Source organism: Hypanus sabinus, chromosome X1, assembly GCF_030144855.1.
Source record: "Hypanus sabinus isolate sHypSab1 chromosome X1, sHypSab1.hap1, whole genome shotgun sequence".
In the NCBI taxonomy this organism is placed as follows: domain Eukaryota; kingdom Metazoa; phylum Chordata; class Chondrichthyes; order Myliobatiformes; family Dasyatidae; genus Hypanus; species Hypanus sabinus.
The window spans coordinates 9,898,919-9,920,499 of record NC_082738.1 but is presented as its reverse complement, the minus strand read 5'-3'; the positions used below and the strand labels follow the sequence as shown (position 1 = coordinate 9,920,499).

The window sequence follows — 21,581 nt, the reverse complement described above, 5'->3', positions numbered from 1 at the left end:
TATCACAGAAAGAATGTGTTGTCATTGGAGAGAGTCCAGAGAAAGTTCACAAGGATAATTCCAGGAATGAAGGGGTTAACATATGAGGAGCATTTGGCAGCTTTGGGCTTGTACTCGCTGGAAATTAGAAGATTGCGGGGGGGATCTCATTGAAACCTATTTAATATTGAAAGGACTAAATAAGGTGGATGTGGAGAGGATGTTTCCCTTGGTGGGGGTATCCAGAACTACAGGGCACAGTCTTAAAATTGAGGGGCGACCTTTTAGAACAGAGTTAAAGGGGATTTTTTTTTAGCCAGAGTAGTGAATCTGTGGAATTCTCTGCCACAGACTGCAGTGGAGGCCAAGTCCATGGGTATATTTAAGGTAGAAGTTGATTGTTTCCTGATTGGTCAGGGTATCAAAGGATATGGCGAGAAGGCAGATCTATGGAGTTGAATGGGATCCGGGATCAGCCATGATGGAATGGTGGAGCAAAGTCAATGGGTTGAATGGCCTAATTCTGCTCCTATGTCTTATTGGAGGAAGACTAATGGTGTTGAAACCTGGTTCTTGGAGGTTGCTGGGACTGGGGACTTGAGAACTGAATAGTGGGGGTAGAAGTTGAGAGGTCAGGACATTGGGCTGAGGCTAATCTGGTGTGATGTTCAAAAATTCAAGAGCATCGTTGGGGGTTTGTGTTTGGAACACATTGTGAAACGTGGAGAAAGCAGAATGATTAAAGGTAAGGCTTCTCCTCAACACATGGGTACCAGTCATATATTTGGGGAACATAGTTGTCTTGAAAGTGTCAAAATAACCTTGTTCTTCGGCTGTCCATCGATTTTGATGTTGACTGAGGCTTGGGCAAGGTTGTATGGAAGGCAGGCAGTTGCCCATGCTGCAAGTCTCCCATCTCCACGCCACTGATGTTGTCCAAGGGAAGGGCACTAGGCCGATACAGCTTGGCACTGGTCTCATCGCAGACCAATGTGTAGTTAAATGCCTTGACACAACATGCTGCCTCAGCTGAAGCTCGAACTAGTGACCTCCAGATCACTAGACCAACACCTTAGCCACTTGGCCACGCGCCAAAATAACCAATGCTGTGCAATGGCAGCATTGCATGGGAATGACAACATCCACTCTATTCAAATGTAGAAACTGTATCCATGTTGCAAGTATGACTATAAGCCCTGAAGTGAGCCTTTAAATTTGTAGAGCATAATGTGGCCTGCAGATGGCCTTTTTCCTGTTGACTCTGGGAAGAAATTATTTTCAACAGCATAACGTTGAAAATAAAAAAGTAGTTCATGTATCCACTTAGTGAAAATTCATAATCCTGAAGAAATAATTTTATGTTGATTTTACTGCAGTATGAAGCTCTTTGTAATTATGTCATCCATTTATTGATGTGTAAACACATACCAATAAGCGTTGGTGTAATTTCAGACCAATATTGGTAAATAGAGCCAGTGAAGCACGAAAAATGACATTAATCAGAAGTCAGAACGAAGCTGTTAATTAAGATTTAAAGTAAATAATTCAAAAGTCAATTAATTTCACAGCAGAGCAAGAAGCCAACCTTGACATACACAGTGAAACATCAGTTGTAAAATAATAGGGATCAGTTTAGCTACAGAAATCAGTGTTAACAGGGAAGTGGTGAAGCAGATTTCCAAAAATAATAATCAGTAAGCCCAAAAATAGAAACATAACACTTGCAGAGGACCTTGGCCAAGTCTGCATGCATTACTATTACATATAAGAGCTCTCAATTATTATTTCAGGACAGAAACTGTCAGAGTTTCATAGAGAGTAAACAGGGATTCTTCAGAATTTTGAAGAATGAGGGCTGACTTTATTGAGATATTTAAGATCCCAAGCAGGTTTGATTGGGTAGATGTTGAGATGTTTTCACCAGCGGAAAAGCCTGGAATGAGGAGGTATAGTTTCAAGATTAGGGACCAGATTTTTAAAATAGAGATGTGTAAGAACTTATTTTCATGGAAGGTGGTGAATCACTGGAATTCACTGTGTCATGCTCCATAATTTGTACTGCCTTCAATGTGATTCTACTACTGGGTGCATCTTCTCCTGTAATCATCTTTCGACATTCTTCATGATTCCTGAGTTTATTCTTCCTTCTCCATCAATGCTCACATTCCTTCCTGTGGCATCTTCCCATGCAAATGCAGGGAATGCAAGAGCTGAACTTTATCTCTTTTAACTTAATGTATTACTTTTAGTGCTTGCAATGTGGTCGCCTCTGCAATGGAGAAGCCAAGCCCACATTTGATGACCTCTTTGCAGAGTACTTCCACTGAGCCGGCAGCAGTGGTCTGTGCTTCCAATTATTTATCACTTTTCTCTCTAATTCCACTCTGACACCTTCATCTTTGGCTTCCCACACTGTTTCAATGATGCACAACATAAACTGAAGGAACAGTATCTCCTCTTAGATCCCTCAGGCCCACCACTGAATTCAATAACTTCAGATAACCAGTCTTTCAAGTTGGTGGTAGAACCTACCAGTTTTAACATAAGGTTGACAGCCTTGAGGTTAACTCTGTGTGTGTCTGTCTCCACAGATGCTGGCTGACCAGATGAATGTTTCCAGCAGCACACACAAGATGCTGCCTGACCTGCTGAGTTTCTCCAGCATTTTGTGTGTGTTGCTTGGATTTCCAGCATCTGCAGAATCTCTCGTGTTTGTGAGTGTTCCCAGCATTCTCTTTTGTTTCAGTGCAGGGATTGGTATTGCACAATTCCAGGATTCTCTTTTTTCTCCTCTTTTATGACCTCATTCACACATTTCTGACATGCTAGTGATGATTAATAAGCATTATGCCCCCACCACACCACCACTACTTGTGCCACTCAGTCTCATTCATCCTACTCCCTATCCAAAACATGCCCCCTGTCAGCTCCACCCCTCCCTTTTTCTGCACCTTAAAACCAGCTTGTTTTCTAATATCACTTAGTTCTGATGAAAATTCATTAATCAGATGTATTAACCCTACTTTGCTCTGCATAGATACTGATTGGTCTGCTGAGAGTTTCTAGAGTTCCCTGTTTTACGTCCAACTTCTCCAACCTATTTCACCAACCACCCACCTTGGACACATTTTTGCAGACACTGAACATTGAATCCACCAGCTTGCTTGTGTTTGTCCTGAACCCCCTCCCCCACTCTCACCGTGTTTTGCCCCACTTGTTCCCCACCACACCTCACCAGCACATTGTCGCAATGTTAGCCTGTTAGTGTTACAGCTGCTGCCAGTGCCTCAACTGCCCTATGGTCGCTCTGTCACTGCAGCTGCCCTGCCAGATTCAAATGAGGCCTGTAGCTTGTTTGCAGCCATATGAGCAAGTGACTTGTATATTCAAAGTTAAAAAGTTCAAAGCAAATTTATTATCAAAGTACATACATGTCACTATATACAACCCTGCCAGTAAACTCAATAAATCCAATAACCATAATAGAATCAATGAAAGACCACACCAACAGGGTGGACAATCAGTGTGCAAAGCAAAATACAACAAACTGCAAATACAAATAGAAAAGTAATAATAACAATAAATAATTCAGCCATAAAAATATCAAGAACATGAGATGAAGAGCCCTTGAAAGTGAGTCCCTAGGTTGTGGGAACAATTCAGTGATGGGGCAAGTGATGTTGAGTGAAGTTATCCCCTTTAGTTCAAGAGATTGATGGTTGAGGGGTAATAATTGTCCCTGAACTTGCTGTGTAGGTCCTGAGGCTCCTGTACCACCTTCTTGATGGTAGCAGTGAGAAGAGAGCATGACCTGGGTGGTGGGTGTCCCTGATGATGGATGCTGCTTTCCTGCGACAACATTTCATGTGGATGTGCTGAATGGTGGGGAGGGCTTTACCCGTGATGGACTGGGCTGTATCCATTACTTTTTGTAGGATTTTCTATTCAAGGGCATTGGAGTTTCTGCCTGTGTTTGCATATTGTCCCCCTGATTGCAAGGGTTTCTCCCTGGTGCTCCGCTTTACTCCCACACCCTAAAGATGTGAAGATTGGTAGGTTAACTGGCCACTGTAAATCAGTGGTAGAATAGGTATCGAGTTGATACAAATGTGGACAGAATTAAAATTCAGATTAATGTCGTTTGTTTGTTATGTGCTATGTCGTATGACGTGGGCGATCGTGGTCTTTCCATGTTCATGATTGTTCTTGGCAAACTTTTCTAGAGAAGTGGTTTATCATTGCCTTCTTCTGGGCAGTGTCTTTACAAGGCAGCTATGTTCAATATTCTTCAGAGGTTGTCTGCCTGGTGTCAGTGGTTGCATAACCAGGGCTTATGATATGCACCAGTTGCTCACACAACTATCCACCACCTGCTCCCATGGCTTCACGTGACCCTGATTCCGGAGGGTTGGGAGGGATGTTGATAAGCAGGTGCTACACCTTGCCCAAGGGTGACCTGCAGGCGAGCAGAGGGAAGGAGCACCTTACACCTCCTTTGGTAGAGATGTATCTCCACAGATTGATGTAGGATTATTATAAATGAGTTTCGGGCCAATAGCACCTATCTGCTCATCTGGGAGAAGAAAAACTCTGATCTCAAACCTCCACTGCCTTGCAGCTACACCCACTCATGGGGAAGGTTTCAGGAGTAAATCCTAAGGGAAGAATCCAGAGCTGGAGTCCCTAAGACAGTCCGACATTAAGTTCAATGCTGACTGGCAACTCCTGCAATGCTGCTGGTTGTGTCAGTCTCTGCCATTCCTTTGGGTTCATCAGATGCGTGGAGAGGGGGAACTTGCTACATGAGCAACACCTTTCTCTCCATATTGTACTGTCCTCACTCGCATATCTAGACAGCTAGGACACAACATCCATGATCAACCCTGACTGACGGGGGCCTCAAAATAAATGAGTAGAATCAGTGTTGACTTGGAGGGTGGTGCTGAAAGGCTGTTTCAGTCCTGTATCTCTCTGTGGCTTTATGAGCAAGCACACAGTGATGACTAAATAACTTGATGATGCCTGCAGATGGTTACTAAATTGAAGATGACAGCAGGTTTGTTCAGACCCCAAACCTTCAACTCAGAACACTGAAGAGGAAAATATATTATACAGTGAGCATCAGAATTCTCAAGAAGAGGAAAATTAAGAAGCAGCAATAGTGAGCTTTATATTGTTAATGCAGCAAAGTGCTTTTACCATATAATGAACAGAAACAGTCATATAAAACATATCAGAGTCAATTTTATAACGGTCTGTAAATAGTATTATGAATCTATTGGAAATCATTTTCTTCAAGCGTAAATGCCCAGAGATGGAACTAAATTTATAAAATCCATTTTAATGAAACCTTTAATTTATTAATGCAGGGGATATGCTATGGTTCACCACACACATAGCACCTGCATTTGCAATCGCTAACACACATGTCTCATGCACATAAGCGATATTGATTTAAATTTAGTTCTGCTGCCCTGTGCTTTATTGATGTAATAAAAGCAGATGGACTTTTAATGAGTGCAAATACGTCACAGATTTGAACCTGATTATTGATGAAAGCCCTAGGGTTCCTCAGAGAACATCACTAGCTTCTCTCATTGATCATTGCTTCTGCTAAGAATCTTGCGTGTTTGTTTTAATTTAGCTAAGGATTTATGCAACAGCGAAAAGCCAGCATTTAGTGCCCATACTCAAGGGTCTGAATAGAAATCTTGTCCTGTTTCCTTCACTGACTTGTGCTTGGAGGTGAACTGAACATTTCAAAACATGCATTGATGGATAAATTGAATGGTGATTATTCTGGGGGGTAAGATTTTTAAAGGATAGTGAACCAAAACAGGGTTTAGAGTACAAACTGTCCAGAATCTATCAGAATGGTGGAACAGTCTGAAGGGAGCAGATGTCCCACAGCAGTTAGCTACATAAAGATCAAAAATAGGAGCAGCCGTTTTCTATCTAGTCCCTAAAGCCTGCGGCACCATTCAATATGGTCATGGCTAATCTCATCTCATCTTCTATGTCATTTGCCATAGTCCTCAATTTACAAAGTTAAGAATTCTTTACATGAGTACACATACAAACTAGACTTGCTTCTTTTCCTAAAGGATTTCAGGTTTATCACCATAATCTGACAATTCCAGACACTGATTTTTATTTTCATATCTTGTTTAAGTTGAATTTAAATTCCCAAACAGTCACACCTGTGAGGCTCCAAAAACAATACAGTTAACCTAACCTTATGGAAATATGCTGCCAGTACAACACAAAGGATCTAATGAAAATAGGTGTGAATACAGGTGTGAAAAAAAGGGAAGCAACTAACAAAAACTGATGATTGTCAGTCCTTAGGCATATGAACAATTGATAATCTAGTCATTTCTGATGCCAAGTTACTTACAAATCCATTTATAGAGAAGATTTGTATGTATTATGAAATCAGGATGCCATAAAGCATTCGGCATCCAATTAAATACTATTTGAAGTGTAATCGCTGCCACGCCAAGCAACATTGGAAGCACAGCCACTAAGATGCATGCTAAGACATGATTAATAGAGCAACGTGATAATGACCAAATAACCCAGATAACCTTCTGCATGTTCTTGGCACAGTAGCGAAATGTCAGGCCTTGGTACAATACATGCAGTGGTGTCCTTATGAGAATGCACATAATTTTCTGATTTAAATTCCAGACCAATGTTGAGTCACTGTCCTAGTTAACATGCCTGTGCTTGCAAAATATATCTGCAGGACACTAAACAACTAAGGACAGCTTTAACTACAAATTTGTACTGCTTCAGAACACAATGTTCCCTCACAGAAATGATACAATGAGCATGAATACCTGATCTCATTGAAACATTCCAAATTGCCAGGATAAATGAGTCAATGTTTTTCCTGGTTGGGGTGTCTTGAAGCCAGAGGTCATGGAATCAAGATCGGGCAGAGGTTAGAAGAAATTTCCTCACTTGGAGAACAGTGAAACTTTAGATTTCAAGACAACAGACAATTTGCTGGAGGAACTCAGCAGATTGAGGAGCATCCGTGGAGGGAAAGGAACTGTCAATGTTTAGGGTTGAAGCTAACTTTGCATTGGTCTCAAACCGTCAACATTTCTTTCCTCTCACAGATGCTGCTCGACCCACTGAGTTGCTCCAACAAATTGTTTGTTGTTCCCAATTCTGGCATGTGCAGCCTCCTGTGTCTCATTCAGAATTCCAAACTCTAACAGACTTGAGTAAATTCAAGAGAGGTTGGATACGTTTATACCAAATTTCATATTCCCTCTGTGCTGCTGTTACACCATTAATGTAACTAACATCCATGGAATAATTGGCAGGAAATTTTCACCTACAAGAGCAAACGAGGCTGCTGGGCAGAAGAACAAATAACTACCTCTGAGGCAACAGCAGCATGTCATACTCAACATGGGGCTGTCAAAACTATCAGAGATCTCGAATGTCTGCGGCAGTCACAGACCTTGACAGATCTTTAATAACAATTAACAAATACTTGTGTTGTTAAAGAATGATTTCAAAAATATTTACCTACCAGATATGGCTCCTTGAGCACAGAAGCTTGCTCTTGATCAGAGAGGTCCAGCACACTGCTAAGGCCTTCCTGCCGGAAGTACAAGCCTCACCTCTGGGTTGATTGACAGCCAATGCCACAGACATATAAATACCTATAAATCACAAAAATAATAAATAAATAAATAAATAAATGAATGAATGAATAGATAGTGTGAAAAGGGAATGGTGAGGTAGCTTTCATCAGTTTTTGGACCATTCAGAAATTCAATGGCGGGGGAAACAGCTGCTCCTAAAACATAGAGTGTGCGCCTTCAAAGTTCAAAACTTCAATGTAAATTTATTATTGAAGTACGTATATGTCACCATATACTACTGTGAGATTTATTTCTAGGCTCCTATACCTCCTCTCTGATAGTAGTAATGAAAGAAGCATGTGATGGTGAGGTTCCTTCAAAAAGTTCCTTATGAAGATACCCTTAATGGTGGGGATGCTTGTGGCTGTGAAGTTAACCTTTAGGGAATCTGCACAAGGATTCTGAAGTCCCCTTTGTACCTCTGATTTCTGAATTCCCTCCTCATTTAGAAAATATCCTGCACCTTTATTCCTTCTACCAAAGTGCATAAACGTACACATCTCCACGCTGTCAACACAATGTAGTATAATTTTCATTTTGCACTTTTAAATATTCATGCTTTATTTGCTAAACCTTTTCAACATTAGTGCATGTTTTGTCGTGTTTTGTGCATATTTTAACTTTATATCTCAAATATATCCTTCATCTCCATCTCAAGAATGACTGAATTGGTATCTGGAAATTCATTCATCTGTTTGTGTGAGTATTGTTTTTATTCACTGATATTTTTAATATATGAAGCGAAGTAGATAATCGGTGTCTGTTATTCATTGTCACATTAAGGTTGGTTGATTTGATTAATTCACTCTTTAGACTTTAATATATTTAAGCAAAAGCTTAATCTGGATGTGGTGGTGGATATGCTCTTAATAAACAGGTTAAGCAGCTCTTAGATCTGTAACTAAAGCATCAGCCTGCTAACTGCAATGGAACCATTCTCCATAGACAAGAACATGATCAGTTATGAGTATCACTGGAATAGCAAGAAGGCAATCTTTACTTGAGGATCTAAATCCTGATTATCAGATTAGCTTTATTGATTTCATAAACTGAGAAAAAGGTTTGATTCTAAATTAGTAGCATTAGCTTCTATAAACATGTCTTGAATAAAATTTAATCTCATGCAATATCCTTCCTTTCAGCAATTGAGACCAACCTATTTCTAGATTTTCTTTGCGAAGGCAGGTGTTTAGTCCAAACCTTGACCAAGTGTTTGACCACACTGATCACTGCATTATCTAGATCCTGGGGCTATGGGACATTTTGAGAGTTCCCTGTCCACATAATACATTTTTAATTCTAGTTTTCTAGAGGGTGCTGACATTTTTAGATATTGAGGAAGCCAATCCTAGATAGGGCTGAGATATATGTGAGGGACAGATTTGTGAAAATGCAAACTTCTGAAACAGACGAAGATAGACAATAGACAATAGACAATAGGTGCAGAAGTAGACCATTCGGCCCCTCGAGTCTGCACCGCCATTCTGAGATCATGGCTGATCATTCACTATCAATACCCAGTCCCTGCCTTGTCCCCCTATCCCTTGATTCCCCTATCCATCAGATATCTATCCAGCTCCTTCTTGAAAGCATCCAGAAAATTGGCCTCCACCGTCTTCTGAGGCAGTGCATTCCACACCTCCACAACTCTCTGGGAGAAGAAGCTCTTCCTCAACTCTGTTTTAAATAACTGACCTCTTATTCTCAATCCATGCCCTCTGGTACTGGACTCTCCCAACATCTGGAACATATTTCCTGCCTCAATCCTATCAAATCCTTTAATTATCTTAAACGTTTCAATCAGATCCCCTCTCAATCTCCTCAATTCCAGCATGTACAAGCCCAATCTCTCCAATCTCTCTGCGTAAGACAGCCCTGCCATCCCAGGAATCAACCTAGTGAATCTACGCTGCACTTCCTCAATTGCCAGAATGTCCTTCCTTAAACCTGGAGACCAAAACTGTACACAATATTCCAGGTGTGGTCTCACCAGGGCCCTGTACAAATGCAAAAGAACATCCTTGCTCTTGTATTCAATTCCCCTTGTAATAAAGGCCAACATTCCATTTGCCCTCTTCACTGCTTGTTGCACTTGCTCATTCACCTTCATTGACTGGTGAACTAGGACTCCTAGGTCTCTTTGCATTTCTCCCTTACCTAACTCGACACCGTTCAGACAATACTCTGCCCTCTTGTTCCAGCTTCCAAAGTGGATAACTTCACAGATATGCCTGCTTCTAGTCTAGCTGTGGCATATTTAGATAGAGCCAGACATCCCATTTGGCCAAGAATTGTCCATGGTTACATTTGTTAATCACATGCCATGTGTAACAAGATCTCCCTCCTCCGTGGTCACAGGAACAATCAAGAACTCTGCTCATTCCCACCTCCCCCAAGTATCAGGTCCATTGTCTTCAGTTGTTTCTTAACCCAGGATTGTTAAGGAATGGGAGTTGAGGTAGATGGTGAGAATGCTGCAGATACCACTGGGAAGTGCAATAGGAAGCTTGAGAGAATAAGTTAAATGAATTACAAGTAAGATGTTTAACTTCTTGGGCTTGATGTATTTTCTTCTAATTGCATGGTATCTTCTGTTGTTAACTTTTGCTTTAACACAGGAAACTACACTGCACCAGGAACTACATCCACATGAACTTATTTATGTCTTTCATTCTGAGAGCCATCGCTGTGTTGATGAAGGATAGGGTGCTGTTTGACAATGACTCTGACCAGTGCACCCTTTCCACGGTAAGCAAGAGCTCACCGTCCCCAGGTGAAGCCACCGTCACTATGTACAGAAGCTTAATAGGCAATTGCACAAGGGATCCTGTTCTTTGTACTTAGCTTAAATTAAAACAATAGAGAATCAAGGTCAGTTTTGTAATATTTGTTGTTCTGGTACATGGAGCTTAGAAAAATAGAGGGCTATGAGTAACCCTAGGTAATTTCTGAAGTAAGTACATGTTCAGCACAGCTTTGTGGGCCGAAGGGCCTGTATTGTGCTGTAGGTTTTCTATGTTTCTATGATTTATTTTTTTGTGTTTTCTATGAAACAGGAAACAGACATTAGAGATTGATACAACATCCTTTTCATTGTTTCTATTTACATTTTTTATCAAATATTTAGGCCACACAGGGTTAATTTCACAGATTCTCCATCTCAAAGATGTGGACTAGGGTTCTTCTTCTTCTTGGGCGGTCCCTCTGGGTCAAGGATTACTTGCTTCCACTCTGGTTTTGCTGCTTCTGAGGTGCCTGATGAAGGCAGTGTGGACTCTCCCACAGATGGGAAGGGGTAGCCAAAGGAAACAGGGTAGTTTGTAAGGTGGTTCTTTTGTTCAACCACTTATGTGGGACCTTCATGTGCCCCTGATGCATGGCCTATAGATTCTATATACCATACCAAATGTTCTTTCTCTGCTTTGGGTAGAGATATTCAGAAGTCAATGGGGACATTGCATGCTTTCAAGGAAGCTTTGAATCTTTTCCTGTAAATTCCTGGTAATTTCTTCCTTTGGCAGAACCCAGACAACAACACCCATTTCAGCTGTTGTCATCTTGAGGCACTGGAGATGTATTACGGAACAATGTAAAATTTTCATAACTGTACTGAAATGACTTTAATTGTGAACCCAGCAGGCAGATCGTTTTTAGGATCCAAAATTGAGGAGGGAGGGAGCGGTTTAAATTGGCATCTGTGGGCACAAGTAACTAGGGAAGTTCAGGAAGTCAAACTTCCAAAAAGGAAGTTGTACTGTCTCCCTGCTAGTTCAGAGAGGGAGTTCACTCATTGTCATAAAGTTGTACAGCACAGAAGAAAGCCCATCAGCCCATACTTGTCCATGCCAACCACAATTTATATTCCTGTTTCCCAGCACTTGGCCCATAGCTTGCAAGGGGATTTTAGATAAGATGTAAAATATGGGAGCAGAATTAAGCCATTCAGTCCTCTTTTGCTTTTGGGAGTTTTTACTACATTAAAGTATACAATACAAATGGCAGTGTGCCACATTATTATTTTGAGATTGTGATTCTCATTCTCCCATGAAACGCACAACCACCAATGAATTTAGTTCTAAAATGAAACTCGGTATCTTTGTGGGATGAAAGTCTTGCCAACGCTCAGCTTCTTTGCTGCAATGGCTACAGATCAGGGTTACACGGAGGACACAGAAAGTGACCTGAGTCAACGCTGCATGTGCTGGGAGAACACAGACAGACAAAATTTTCAGTTTGTGCTCAATAAGACATATAAAAAAAGATATCCAGTTATCTGCCAAGCTGAACTTTGACACAGGAACGATGTTTTGGCAAAGCACAGCTCTTAATATAACTGAGCCAGCTTCATCACCAAATGCAGTGTCTGCATTTAACATTTTTTAAAATATTTAATAATAAGCTGGAATTTCTCCCAGATAATGCCAACTCACTTAAAATATTCCAGAACTCAAAAATACTTTAGAAGTTACCATAAAAGGATTAACTAAGATATCAAATACCTGCCCTCAACTCCTCTACCTGCATCTGCACCCACAGGTTGCACTCTCCCTCTCTGCACCCGCTCAAAAAAGTCCAGCAACTAGCCTGAGATCATAACGTCAGAACAGTGAGATGCAGGTCTCCACTCTCATTGTTGCAGGAGCAATCTCTCTCTCTCTCTCCCTTGCTGGGAAGGGATCCCTCATTAGGAAGCGATGCACGGTGTTGGAAATGCCAAAATAACTTTGAATTGTAGCCCATTATCACATGTAAGTCCTGCCACAACTGATGGCTGGTCTGGGTCTTGTTTCTTGGGCTGGTATTGTAACTTGGGATCTCTGATTTCTTGTGTAGGTCAACGTCACCTGATTTGCAGGCCATAGTCCTAAATTCAGTAAGGAGTGGATATCTCAGTTCATCCATGATTTCTGGTTTGGGAATACCCGGATCTGATTTGATAACTAAGCATTTGCCTCCACATTAAACTTAGTGCTCAATAGACTTCAAATAGCTGGGGACCAGCCAGTGCTTTATCACTTCCTTGTTTTTGTACTCTCTACCATATAAATACAAGCAATGATCCCACAAGGCTTTTCAATAATCACCTCAACTTATAACCATGTAACAATTACAGCACGGAAACAGGCCATCTTGGCCCTTCTAGTCCATGCCGAACGCTTATGCTCACCTAGTCCCACCTACCTGCACTCAGCCCATAACCCTCCATTCCTTTCCCGTCCATATACCTATCCGATTATTTTTTAAATGACAAAATCGAACCTGCCTCTACCACTTCTACTGGAAGCTCATTCCACACATTCCACTTGTCCTACTACCTTCCTAGATATGCTATTGGTTAATACAGTTTCTCTTTTTCCTTCTGCCCTTTAACCATACCAGTTAATTCATTTTATCGCTACTCACAAAATGTATCATTTCACATTCTCCACATTATATTTCATTTGCTGTGAATTTGCCCATTTCAAAGTTTGTCATGTCTTCTTGAGGTCTGGCATTATTCCCCTCCCTGATTGCTGGGTTTTGTGTCATCTACCAATTTTGAAATAAAGTCCTGGCTAACTAACTCCGTGTATATCAATAACAACAGTGATTCAGTAGGAGCCCTGGGAGCACTCTACGTGCTCTCCACTGGTAAGACACACAGCCATTAATAACACTGGACAACAAATTTTTTGGAAAATGTCTCCTCAGACATTTTTGTGGTTATGATAGACTGCTTGAAGCTCAACACAAATATAATTTCAGACTTTTTGTATCATGTAGGAATTTGGAGAAACAAGAAATTAACTTTTATTGAATATAATGCGTCTAATTGCATAGAGGTGTTGATGCTTTGGAATAATTCAACTCAGCTAAAACTGTTTTGTGGATGATTTTCATTTGTACTCAGTACTTGTACTGAGGCTTCTCACTTAAGTGTCCAACAATAATCAGCCAGCATTGATGGATTCCAGTTGCCCTGATACCATTTCTCCATGATCACAATGTTCTGGTGAAACCTTTCCCCATACTCGTCACTGACAGCACCAAGATTTGCAGGAAAGAATTCTAAATGGGAATGCAGAAAATGAATCTTTAGTGACATGTTGCATGTCATGGTTTTGTATGCTTGAAGCATGTTGTCAACCAGCTGCATGTAGTTTGGTGCTCTGTAGATGCTAAGAAAATTTTCAACAACATCCTTGAATGGCTTCCATGCGATTTTCTCCAGTCCCACTAGAAGTTCTTCGAATTGTCTGTCATTGATAACCTGTTTGATTTGTGGACCAACAAAAATTATCTTCCTTAATCTGGCAATCAATTATGAATTGAAATAAAAATATAGGTAATTTCAAAAATATGTTGCATGATAGGGAAATTTCATGGTGATCTCCATGATCAGCAACCCAAAATCCATAAGATACACCCAAAAGTATTCAGGAAGCAAAATCTTTGCTGTCCAGTGTAATTTCTCTCTGATCATGGGTTCACAGCCTTTTTACTGCCACGGACCAATACCATTCAGCAAGGGGTCCGTGAACTCCAGATTGGGAACCCCTGCTATAAATAGTCTTGTGTCTATCTCAAATATTGAAAGGTCTAGATAAGGTGGCTATGGAGAGGATGTTTCCTATGGCTGGGGTATTGTAACTAGAGGGCACAGCCTCAAAATTGAGGAGTGGCCTTTTAGAACAAACGTAAAGAGGAATTTTTTAGCCAGAGAGTAGTGACTCTGTGGAATGCTCTGCCACAGACTGTGGTTGAGGCCAAGTCCATGGGTATATTTAAGGTGGAAGTTGATTGTTTCCTAATTGGCCAGGGCATCAAAGGGTGCTCAGGAAGCTTAATGGTCTGAGGGTGGATAAATCTCCTGGACCTGATGGAATGCACCCTCGGGTTCTGAAGGAAGTAGCTGGAGAGATTACGAAGGCATTAACAATGATCTTTCAAGAATCAATAGATTCTGGTATTGTACCGGATGACTGGAAAATTGCAAATGTTACTCTGCTATTTAAGAAGGATGGGAGACAACAGAAAGGAAACTATAGACCTGTTAGCCTGACATTAGTGGCTGGGAAGTTGTTGGAATCGATTGTTAGGGATGAGATTACAGAGTACCTGGAGGCACATGACAAGATAGGCCAAAGCCAGCATGGTTTCCTAAAAGGAAAATCCTGCTTGATAAACCTACTGCAATTTTTTCAGGAAATTATAAGCAGGGTAGACAAAGGAGATGCAGTAGATGTGGTGTACTTGGATTTTCAGAAGGCCTTTGACAAGGTGCCGCATATGAGGCTGCTTGGCAAGATAAGAGCCCATGGAATTACAGGGAAGTTACCAGCATGGGTGGAGCATTGGCTGATCGGCAGAAAACAGAGAGTGGGAATAAAGGGATCCTATTCTGTCTGGCTGCTGGTTACCAGTGGAGTTCCACAGGGGTCGGTGTAGGGACTGCTGCTTTTTACGATGTATGTCAATGATTTGGACTATGGTATTAATGGATTTGTGGCTAAGTATGCTGATGATACAAAGATAGGCGGAGGAATGGGTACTGTTGAGGAAACAGAAAGCCTGCAAAGAGGCTTAGATAGTTTAGGGGAATGGGCAAAGAAGTGGCAAATGAAATACAGTGTTGGAAAATGTATGGTCATGCACTTTGGTGGAAGAAATACACTGGCAGACTATTATTTATATGGGGAGAGAATTCATACTGCAGAGATGCAAAGGGACATGAGAGACCTTGTGCAGGTTAACCTACAGATTGAGTCGGTGGTGAAGAAGGTGAATGCAATGTTGGCATTCATTTCTAGAAGTATAGAATATAAGAGCAGGGATGTGATGTTGAGGCTCAAAAAGGCACTCGTGAAACCACACTTGGAGTTTTGTGTGCAGTTTTAGGCTCTTTATTTGAGAAAGGATACACTGACATTGGAGAGGGTTCAGAAAAGTTTCACGAGAATGATTTCAGGAATGAAAGGCAAACCGTATGAGGAACGTCTGGCAGCTCTAGGGCTGTATTCCCTGGAGTTCAGGAGAATGAAGGGGGATTTCATAGAAACATTCTGAATGTTAAAAGGCCTGAACAGATTAGATATGGCAAAGTTAGTTCCCATGGTAGGGGATTCTAGGACAAGAGGGCACAACTTCAGGATCGAAGGACATCCATTTAGAACAGGGATGCGGAGAAATTACTTTAGACAGAGGGTGGTCAATCTGTGGAATTTTTTGCCATGAGTGGCTGTGGAGGCCAAGTCAATGGGTGCATTTAAGGCAGAGATAGATAAGTTCTTAATTAGCCAGGGCATCAAAGGTTATTGGGAGAAGGCAGGGGAATGGAAAAGACTGGAAGAACGCGATCAGCCCATGATTGAATGGCAGAGCAGACTCGATGGGTTGAATGGTCTACTTCTGCTCCTATGTCGTATGGTCTTATGGATATGGCAAGAAGGCAGGTGTATGTGGTTGAGTGAGATACGGGATCAGCCATGATGGAATGCGCTAAATGGGCTAATTCTGCTCCTACGTCTTATGATCTTATGGTGTCCATTTTAATGCTATGGGCTTCAGTTTTAATAGCTATTCTAATATGTGTGACTTTATCAAATACATTTGCAAATCCAAACATCCAACTTCATCAGCACTCCCTCATCTGGGCTCTCTGTTTTCAAATTGCCTTCACCTTTTCCCCGAGCAGGGGTGCAGTACAGCACAGAAACAAGCCCTTCAGCCCACCAACCACGAATCACCCATTTACATCAATCCAGAACTAATGCTGTTTGGTTCTCTCCACATTGCCATAATACCATCCAGATTCTACCACTCACCGTCACCAGAGGCTATTTACTGTATCTATGCACCAGCCTGTCTTTGGTGTGTGGAAACAAAAACACACTGGGGAGAGCATTCAACAAGCTCACAGATGACACCAAAGGTCAGGATTGAACCTGGGTAACTTGAGCTTTGAAGCATTATCTCTACCAGCTGTGCCACCGTGCCTGCCCTTTTCCTGTCTCATTTTATAATATCAAGATCAAATTCTAAATTCTTGCCTTGGCTTTTTCAGTCTCTTGATGCTGAGTGAGTCAGACTTTAAGGCCTCATCATCACCTACTGCATTCTTACTGCCTTCTGAACAAACAGCATTTCGCGTTACATCCCTTTCTTCCTCTGTTTTACACTTCTGTTGAAGACCACTTTCCACATTCCTCATTTGGGGGCACTGAGATGCTTTTTCATGTTTATGGCTATCTTTTTTTTCCCCTACATGCTCACCACCTCCACTGACAGCAGTGTGACTGACACTGGTAGCCGTGTATTGGTTGGAAATTTCTGGGAGGTTCCTCAAGGGGCTCATTGATGTTGCAGTACTGATGATATTCAGCCTATCATTTGGTTTACTTTCTCAGCACCATTGCTTCATCCACTAGAGGTGATGGAATTACTCAGTGAATTGAAATGTTGCTTAATGTATTGTAGATTGCATAACGCAACGTGTGCTCAATACAATCATGTCTGAACTTCTGTCCCAGAACCACTTCTCTGCATTTGATATATATTCTTTAATATATAAAAATTTGTTGATCTACATGTTGAATATACTGAGCAAATGATCATTACTTCTCTTCTTTCCATATTTATTTGCCTACTTGTGCTCTTCCCGTTTCTTTCAGCCTTGAGATGTGTTCTTGTACATAGCTTCAATATCTGCAATCAACACTTGTTCTCCAACAAGGATTCACTCTTTTTCCTTACAACATAGAAGGAGGCCATTAGGCCCATTGAGCCTATAAAGCTATTGGTGGTTAGCATGACATTATTACGGCTTGGGGCGTCAGAGTTCGGAGTTCAATCCCAGCATCCTCTGTAAGGAGCCTGTATGTCCTCCCTGTAGAATGCATGAGTTTTCCCTCGGTGCTCTAGTTTGCTCCCACTGTCCAAAGATGTAGCAGTTGGTAGGTTAATTGGTCACTGTAAATAGTCCCATGATTGTAAATCAGGGTTGTCAGGGTTGCTGGGTGGCATGGCTCAAGCAGCCAGAAGGCACTCTGTGCTGTTTGGCTAAATAAATAAATAAAACTCTCAGAATAAATATACTTTGAACTTGATATCCCAGTGCCAGTTTGATGATCCTGCAAATGTGCTTGTTTCATTTTCAGGAGTCTAGATTATATCATGTTTCTCATCCATGTAAAGGGTTACTCAAGATTACTCAATTACACCTTCCACATCTTCACCAGCTTCATTATGGCTCACCCATTCAATCTGTTTATTATTTGGTTGAGTTGTGGTTCATTTTGTCCATGAATTCAATTCATTTTCCAATAGAAGGTCCTGGTTGATGTTAGCCCTTTATCAGCAGGAATATTTCCTAACTCACTTCAAGATTATTCCTTGGTTTCTTATTTGTTGCCTGTATAGTTTCTTTATAGTTTCTAGTCTGGTTGAGTTTTGGTCTTTGCCTACTTTCTGGTGAACTTAATATTTTTGTTACCATCATGAGAGACAATCTGCCGATGCTGGAAATCCAGAGTAACATACACAAAATGCTGGAGGAACTCAACAGGCCAGACAGCATCTATGGAGAGGAATAAAGAGTTGATGTTTTGGGCTGAGACCCTTCAATAGGACCTGTTGAGCTCCTCCAGCATTTTGTGTATCTTTTTGTTACCACTGCCTCTATTGTTTCTTTCTAGCAGAGTATACCCATGCATTTTCCTGAACTATCTTTACATTGTAGCACAAGCTTTCAATGCAATGTCAAGAACTATGATCCTAACTTGTTTATATATTCCTCTTCCATGCAGTTATATATGTCTAGTATTGCTGTGATTCTGGTAACCCACCCAATTTGTCCTCACCAATGTCTATCAATGTTACTGATAGACCCTCATAATGAATTTTGATTCTACTTCTTACATCCATGGCTATTCTAATGAGAAACACCATCAGTGTCACTCACCTCATTGGAAACTGTTAAGGATGAGCGATGTTCTGGAAACTTTCCAGTCTTGTCAGGGTTTAGTTGATCGGGTTTTGTACTCCTAGCTTGTGCAACTTATACCAGATGTACACCGTGCACCTCAATTTTCAAAAAAAGTCTTATTGAGTTTGTACTGAGCACAAGCTTCATTTGTCCATTGTCATTTCTCTTTTCTCCATATAGTTCATGTATTCTCAGACTGTCAATCCCTGGGCCAACTTCTGTGATTTCATGATTGAATCCATCTCATTATTTGTCTGATTACATAGCATTACATGGATGTGGATTTGTACATACTGTAGGTCTCTGCCTCACCTCCTTTCTGAGTGATTTGATTCTTTCAGCAATAACTCAAACACATTAGCTGGAAATAATTATTCAGTTTTCAACCAAGAGTTAACAAATTGTCAACTTACTTTGTTGTGGATGATTAACTCCAAGGTTTTCTCCATAAATGTTAAATGATTTGTTCCATTTATCACTCTCATTTGTGAATAAGGATGTAACATTTGGAGTCACTTTAAAGAACCCTTATTTCTTGGAGATTTAGCAGATTATGCCCAGATTTTCTGCAGTTTTCTTTGTGATTACCATAGCAAACTAATCTTTCCTAGAGCAAGGGTTCCCAACCTATTTATGCTATGCACCCCTACTATTAACTGAGGAGTCCATGGACCCCAGGTTGGGAACCCCTGGTCTAGAGCTACCCACACAAAATGCTGGAGGAACTCAGCAGGTCAGGCAGCATCTATGGAAATGAACCAACAGTTGACATTTTGGGCCAAAACGGTTCATCAGGACTGGAAATGAAGGGGGAAGATGTCAGAATAAGAAGGTGGGGGAGGGGAAGGATGACAAGCCAGAAGGTGATAGGTGAAGCCAGGTGGGTGGGGGAGGGGGGGTTGAAGTAAGAAACTAGGAGGTGATAGGTGGAAAAGGTAAAGAACTGGAGAAGGGGGAATCTAATAGGAGAGGAGAATGGATCATGGGAGAAAGGGAGTGAGGAGCACAAGGGGGAGGTGATAGGCAGGTGAGTAGAAGAGAAGAGGTAAGGGAGGCAAATTTGGGAAATGAAGAAGACTGAAGGGGAAGAAGGAAAATAATTACTGTAAGTTGGAGAAATCAGTATTCATGCCATCAGGCTGGAGGCTACCCAGATGGAATATGAGGTGTTGCTCCTTCAGTCTGATAGTGGCTTCATCATGGCAGTAGACAAGGCCATGGACCAACTTTATGGAATGGGAATGATGATTGGAATTGAAATGGCCACTGGGAAATCCTGTTTTTCACAGATTGAGTGAGGGTGCTTGAGGGAGCAGTCCCCCAATCTACGTCAGGTCTCACCAATGTATAGGAGGCCACATCTGGAGCACTGTAGATGACCCCAACAGATTCACTAGTGAAGTGTTGCCTCACCTGGAAGGACAGTTTGGGGCTCTGAATGGAGGTGAGGAAGGAGACGAATGGGCAGGTTTAGCATTTCTACCACTTAGGCGTATGGGCAGGTGTGGCTGCTTGGAGGAATAAGTGCCAGGAGGGAGATTAGTGGGGAGAGACAAATGGACAAAGAGCCAGAAAGAACAGACTGTGTGCACTTACTGTGAGGTCAAGTACATCTCAGCAGATGGAGGTGGTAGATGTGGGGTGGAAGTGTGGCAACCATAGGAGGCCAAAACTAAAGTTCCTGTCTTCTTTTCCAGCCATTGTGCAAGGTTGCAATCGCCTTCTATCAGTTCAGCATCACGGCAAACTTCTTCTGGCTGTTGGCAGAAGGCATCTACCTCCACACGCTCATTGTGGTCTTCTTCACTGAGAGGAAGTACTTCTGGTGGTACATCGTGACAGCCTGGGGTGAGGCATTTTCTGTTCAACCATACTTTCACACATCAGAGGAACCACTCAGCCTGACCTGCCTGTTCTGACTCTTTGAAAAAGGGCTTCAGCTAGTTATACGTTTTTTTCTGTCTACCTCTTACTTTTCTTATCCAGTTTCCTACTAGGAGTTAACTGCTGGAGGACCTCAAATGAGGCCATCTATAGGCCCTGAAACATTAACTATCCATTTCCCCCCCAAAGATGCTGCCAGACATGCCGAGTTTCGTCCAGCAGTTTGACTTTGCTCCAGATTCCGCAGCACATCTGCAGTCTCCTATGTTCTTTCTGAAAGTTACTATTCACTCAGCTTCTAACACCTTTCAGCAGTGCATTGCTAAGCTCACAGTCTAAGAAATATTTACCCTGAAATTTAATCACATGATGCTGTATTGCAGTATCGCAGGGAGGTCCCATGTCATACCCCACAGATTCAACACTCAGGGTTATGTTACCCTTGCATTCCTGTCACATGGGGTGGCACCGTTCTCCATGTAGTACTCTCTTTAGACAGAATGCAGGCTTATGCTGGGGGAGTCATTGAAGTCATTGTCATTGTCACTGTCACTGTCACTTCTGGGACAACTATGGTTTTCCACCCTAGATGGGACTTCTATCAGGCCATTGATCGGACCTATCAAACCTATGATCCTCAACACTGACAATCATTCCCTGCCTCAGCCCCACACTGTGTCTTGGCTCAGTTGACAGCAAATCTCCTCAGCATTAGATAATTATGAAATTACTGTAAGTCCTTCTTCAGAATCTTGATTATATGATTTACTCTGCCACTTCAGTGCAGTTCCACACTGTTGAAGATGCAGTTTTTCAGTGGAAGTGTTGAACAGAGGTTCCACTTGCTCTCTTGGGTGGATGTACAAGATCACAGGATACACACCATTCCTGGATGATGTGGTGCATGCTTGAATTGCCTGCTGCATTTCCTAAATTGCCATAAAGACCAAGTAATGATGAGAGGTGTCAGGAGTTTTAGTTAGCGTGGAAATATCAGCCAGTACCAGTTGGACCACATGGTCTGCTTCCTCACTATAAGTTCTATATGGCTCTATATATTTCATTGGTTGTGGATTGTCCTGAGATGCTGG

General features: G+C 41.6%; 1 protein-coding gene across 1 annotated transcript in view; it reads left to right on the top strand.

Moving 5' to 3' along the window:
* The window catches only part of LOC132384562 (vasoactive intestinal polypeptide receptor-like), a 70,185-nt gene that overhangs the window by 29,588 nt on the left and 19,016 nt on the right, over positions 1-21,581 (top strand). Inside the window, exons 5-6 of the mRNA XM_059955749.1 lie at positions 10,262-10,391; positions 20,304-20,454. Coding sequence (XP_059811732.1) covers positions 10,262-10,391; positions 20,304-20,454 — 281 coding nt within the window. The remainder of the gene's footprint in view (positions 1-10,261; positions 10,392-20,303; positions 20,455-21,581) is intronic.